At 35.8% G+C, this 5437-nt stretch overlaps 2 protein-coding genes across 2 annotated transcripts in view; both read left to right on the forward strand.

The window, feature by feature from the left end:
- LOC107740046 (BPTI/Kunitz domain-containing protein-like) overlaps positions 1-3404 on the forward strand; it is a 5118-nt gene extending 1714 nt beyond the window's left edge. Inside the window, exons 2-6 of the mRNA XM_016552322.1 lie at positions 167-361; positions 446-610; positions 2268-2333; positions 2726-2804; positions 3139-3404. Coding sequence (XP_016407808.1) covers positions 167-361; positions 446-610; positions 2268-2333; positions 2726-2804; positions 3139-3196 — 563 coding nt within the window. The 3' untranslated portion in view covers positions 3197-3404. The remainder of the gene's footprint in view (positions 1-166; positions 362-445; positions 611-2267; positions 2334-2725; positions 2805-3138) is intronic.
- A 1039-nt stretch (positions 3405-4443) lies between these two features.
- LOC107740045 (myosin-IIIb-like) overlaps positions 4444-5437 on the forward strand; it is a 30961-nt gene continuing 29967 nt past the window's right edge. The window contains exons 1-3 of the mRNA XM_016552319.1: positions 4444-4676; positions 4854-4919; positions 5002-5132. Of these exons, the coding sequence (XP_016407805.1) occupies positions 4575-4676; positions 4854-4919; positions 5002-5132 (299 nt within the window). The 5' untranslated portion in view covers positions 4444-4574. The remainder of the gene's footprint in view (positions 4677-4853; positions 4920-5001; positions 5133-5437) is intronic.

Raw genomic sequence — 5437 nt, forward strand, 5'->3', positions numbered from 1 at the left:
TAAAAAAACTAAAAACAACTTTACTGTCGAACACAGGGCAAATATTTACATATTTAAATGATTATTAAAATAATAATGCATTTAAGTAGAGGCTTCTAAAAACTAAAAACATTGCGATGTGTCCAAACGCTGGAGATAATCATGAGTTGTTTCTGTCTTTTGTCAGGCCCCCGGTGCACAGACCCCAGGGATGAAGGCAAAGGGAAGGAAAAGCTGTTGAAGTATTTCTATGATCCGCGGTCGCAGGGCTGCGTCCCGTTCTTCTATAGAGGCGAAGGCGGCAGCAGCAACCGCTTCAGCAGCGATAGAGACTGTGTGAAAGCATGCTCGCCCAAAGCTCACGAGATCTACCCGGATGACGGTAAAACAATCAACAAGTATTTGATGATTTGACACGAGTGAAGTGAGGTTTAATTTTTCATGCTCTTTCCCTCGTGTCCGTCAGATAAGGTCTGCTCTCTGCCAAAAGATGAAGGCGCCTGCTTCGCTGCCATTCCGAAGTATTATTACGACACTGAAGAGAAGATGTGCCTTATGTTCTTGTACAGAGGCTGCAATGGAAACGCCAACCGTTTTGATTCTCGAGAGGATTGTCACAATATGTGTGCCGGTCAGTTCAGCTCTCATTTCGTCATCAGCACCTGTCCTGTTTTATGGAAAGAATTATAGATTAAATGTTAAAACGGCTTGCCATACCTGTTTAGACAAGTCACACGCTCTCAGGAAAAAAGGTACAATGCTGTCACTGTTGCGGTATCCTAAGGTACAAAAGCTATATTAGTACCTAAATGTAACGCCCCAGTGACAGTTTTTGTACCTTTTTTTCTGAGAGTGCAGATGAGTTAATAATCAAACCCTCAGTTTCACTGGAAGTTTATTAGTTTTTTAGTTAGTGTCTTTACAGCTGTTTAAACTTCGGGTATATAAATAGGTTGTTTCGTTTTTTTTGAAGATGGCAAACAATTGGAGGTTATAAGTTATGAGTTAATAACTGATCTTGTTCTGTAAGTTCCCACGTCTTTGACCAGTTCTTCCACTTCGACTGATGCCAGTTACTTCAAAATGCTGGGTTGTTTCAACCCTTCTTTGGGTCAAATATGGACTAACCCAATTTTTTGGGTTAAAAATTTTATTGAAAAATTTGAAATTTGAAATTGAAATTGAAATTGAAACAACCCAGCATTTTTTAGACGTGAGATAAAGCCTCATTTTAAATGTTAAATAAACACAGATGCACAGAGAAGAAGAGGATGTCCTAAACATTACTGCTATATAAAAAAAAAATTAGGCAGTAAATTGGGACTTTTTGAGTCAACTATGTGAAAATAATGACTTAGAGTAGGCTATCTATAAGGAGCTTTAGGATACTCCACTTCAAATGATTTTTATTTTTATTTTTTTTAAATGACACATTATGACACAAGGACATTAAATTGATCAAAAGTGATAGCAGAGACATTTATAATGTTACAAAAGATTCTATTTCAAATAAATGCTGTTCTTTTGAACTTTCTACTCATCAAAGAATCCTGAAAAATAAAATGTGACCCTGGAGCACAAATCCAGTCATATGTGTCAATTTTTCGAAATTGAGATTTATACATCATCTGAATAAATAAGCTTTCCATTGATGTATGGTTTGTTATGATAGGACAATATTTGGCCGAGATACAACTATTTGAAAATCTGGAATCTGAGGGTGCAAAAAAATCTAAATATTGAGTCAAATGAAGTCCTTAGCAATGCATATTACTAATCAAAAATGAAGTTTTGATATATTTACGGTAGGAAATTTACAAAATATCTTCATGGAACATGATCTTTACTTAATATCCTAATGATTTTTGGCATAAAAGAAAAATCTATAATTTTGACCCATACAATGTATTGTTGGCTATTGCTACAAATATATCCCAGCGACTTAACACTGCTTTTGTGCTCCAGGGTCACAAATGTATCAGTTTCCACACAAACGTCAACTGTTTTCAACACTGATAATAATCAGAAATGTTTCTTGAGCAGCAAATCAGCATATTAGAATGATTTCTGAAGATCATGTGACACTTATTTGAACATAGATTCACATAGAAAACAGCTGTTTTAAATGGTGAAAACATCAGATGATTTCTTTTGGGTTTTTCATCATTTCCTAACACGTTGAGCAGCTTCAGTGATGGAGTGTGTGTTCATCTGTTGTCCACTAGAGGTCAGTCAGTCTGTTCTTCTGACTGTCCTGAACTCACTGACTGTATAATGGTTTTTCACAGCACGATCCGGACGGCTGCTGGGAGCTGAAGACCTGCCAAACCCTGATGAGAAGACTGTTGATGCAGGTACATTTTAAAATATTTTTTATATTTTAATTGTTGCCACTGTTGTGGTTTGGCATAAAAGTTCTGCTGATGCTTTAATAATTGCACGTTTCATCATTCATTGCATCAGTGCATTAAAAAAGTATTTTTTCAAGAGTCCATAAACATGCACTCTAAAAAATGCTGGGTTAAATACAACCCAGTGCTGGGTGAAATATGGATACCCCCAGCAATTGGGTTGTTTTGACCCAGCGGTTGGGTTACTACCCAGAAGGTTGGGTTAAACATTTAACCCAACCGCTGGGTCAAAACAAGCCAATTGCTGGGTGTATCCATATTTCACCCAGCACTGGGTTGTATTTAACCCAGCATTTTTCAGAGTGTGTTTTGATCATGTATATTTCCTCTCTCAGGGCTGATTGTGGGTGTTTTGGGTGGGATTGTGTTCGCTGGTGCTGTCATTTCTGCAATCGTGGTGTTTGTGCTCCAAAAGTAAGTATCACGTGATGTGAAGAAGTGCTGAGAGCAAAATGCCCACACTCTAAAAAATGCTGGGTTAAATACAACCCAGTGCTGGGTAAAATAGGGACAAACCCAGCAACTGGGTTGTTTTGACCCAGCGGTTGGGTTACTACCCAGAAGGTTGGGTTAAACATTTAACCCAACCGCTGGGTCAAAACAGCCCAATTGCTGGGTTTGTCCCTATTTTACCCAGCACTGGGTTGTATTTAACCCAGCATTTTTTAGAGTACATTTACAGTCATTTTACCCTGTTTAATCTTAATCTTTTTGAGAAAGTATCTAAAAGGTTTCTTTTCATTCATAGGAAAAGCAAGAAAGCGGAACGAAAGCCAGTGCCGACGTCTGATGTCGAAATGAAATAGATCTTTGTTCACAACATTTGTTTGTACATACCTTGCTAGTGCTTTTGTACCATTTATACAAGTCATGTTTGAACAGTAATAGAACAATTGGGTTTAAATGATAAACATTAGTGTCCATGATAATGTTTTGTTTGACTAGAAAGGTTCAACAATGTAAAACAGTTAAATACTAAAAGCAATCCGGTTTTGTTTGATATATGACAGCAGTTTCACAGATGTACCTGATCAAATGTATTGTAATTATTAAGATGATGTAACAAACAAATCAGAACTTTTCTGTGTTTTATATTGTTTTTTAACGAGAGATTGTATTAATACAATAAATCATACATTAATACAATTTTGTTTGTTTCGTTTTTAATATATAATATATTATTAAATTTGATGTATAATATAATACATTATATTAAATATATAATATTTAATATTAATAACAGATTAGATTCAAATAAAGAAGCAGAATCTGTATTTTAAGCAGATCTAACCAGAAGTACAAATAGTTATTTATTCATATTTATTTACTTATAATATTCTAATGATTAAAGTCAAATTTATTATATATATATGTGACCCTGGAGCACAAAAGCAGTGTTAAGTCGCTGGGGGATATTTGTAGCAATAGCCAACAATACATTGTATGGGTCAAAATTATATATTTTTCTTTTATGCCAAAAATCATTAGGATATTAAGTAAAGATCATGTTCCATGAAGATATTTTGTAAATTTCCTACCGTAAATATATCAAAACTTCATTTTTGAGTAGTAATATGCATTGCTAAGAATTTCATTTGGACAACTTTAAAGGAGATTTTCTCAGTATTTTGATTTTTTTGCACCCTCAGATTTTCAATTAGTTGTATCTCGACCAAATATTGTCCTATCCTAACAAACCATATAAATGCTGTTCTTTTTAACTTTATTAATCAAATAATCCTAAAAAAGTATCCAGGTTCCCAAAAAAAAAAAAATGTTAAGCAGCAAAACTGTTTCCAATATTAATAAATAATAAATCAGCATATTAGAATGTTTCTGAAGATCATGTGACACTGAAGACTGGAGTAATGATGCTGAAAATACAGCTTTGCATCACAGAAATAAATGACATTTTAAAGTACATTAAAATAGAAAACCATTATTTTAAATTGCAATAATGTTTCACAATACAGTTTTTTCTGTATGTCTGATGAGCAGAAGAGACTTCTTTAAAAAGTAATAAAAATCTTACTGATCCCAAACTTTTGAGAGAGAGAGAGAGAGAGACGCTGCGTGGACGCGACAGAGCCTGGATAGAAACACAGAAACGCGAGCTGTTGTTTTGTGATGCGAGACTGTAAGATTGGACCGTTTGAAGCTCACGAGCAACATTAGAGACGGAGGATGGAGGAAAAGCTGCCTGAAGATCTGGCGAATCTCTCCGAGCTGGACGAGAAAAGTTTGCTGGAGGTTTTGACTGGACGCTTTACACAGAACCTCATCTATGTGAGTAAAGTACAACGGGTAAAAATACTCAGAAATACCACACATCACTGTGTGAGGTCTGAAGTAAAGCAGCTGAGATGATCAAATCAACAGCTCTTGTTCTGTGGGACAGATGTTATTCTCTGACTGTATGTAAATCACTGAGATATGACTAACTGAGTTTTTATATGTTTACAGACCTATATAGGGGACATCTTGGTGGCTATTAACCCATTTAAATATCTTTCAATTTATGAAAAAGAGGTAAGTGTTTCTTTAGCTACAAAGAAGATTTGTGTCCAGAAAGCATGTTTAAATCAGAAAATTAAACTGTTATCCTGTGCAGGTATCCGAGCAGTACAAGTGCCATGAGAAGAAGTCTTTGCCCCCTCATATATGTGCTGTGGCGGACCGGGCGTATCAGTCCATGCTGGGACGTCTGGCCACGGGACCCAAGAACCAGTGTATCGTGATCAGGTTTGTGTTACCAGCAGATAATTCACCAGAACCAGTGGTTTCTCCAGGAGAGCATGTCTGAGGGGTTTCTAGCCTCTAGATGGTCATATGGTGGCGTGTGTCAGACTCAGTACAGAATGACATTTCTTGCCCAGTCACGTTTGTTTTTTTCAGTGAGACATGTATAGACAAGACCAGCATTCCCTTTTTTGACATATCAGATGTCTGTTTCATTTAAAAACACAAGCAGAAGTTTATTAACATACTGTTGTTTCCACCACAGAATTTGAAAAATTAATAAATAAAAATAATTGTTTTTTAAAATA

The sequence above is a fragment of the Sinocyclocheilus rhinocerous genome, unplaced genomic scaffold (genome assembly GCF_001515625.1).
Source record: "Sinocyclocheilus rhinocerous isolate Xijiao unplaced genomic scaffold, SAMN03320098_v1.1 scaffold6216, whole genome shotgun sequence".
Lineage (NCBI taxonomy): Eukaryota > Metazoa > Chordata > Actinopteri > Cypriniformes > Cyprinidae > Sinocyclocheilus > Sinocyclocheilus rhinocerous.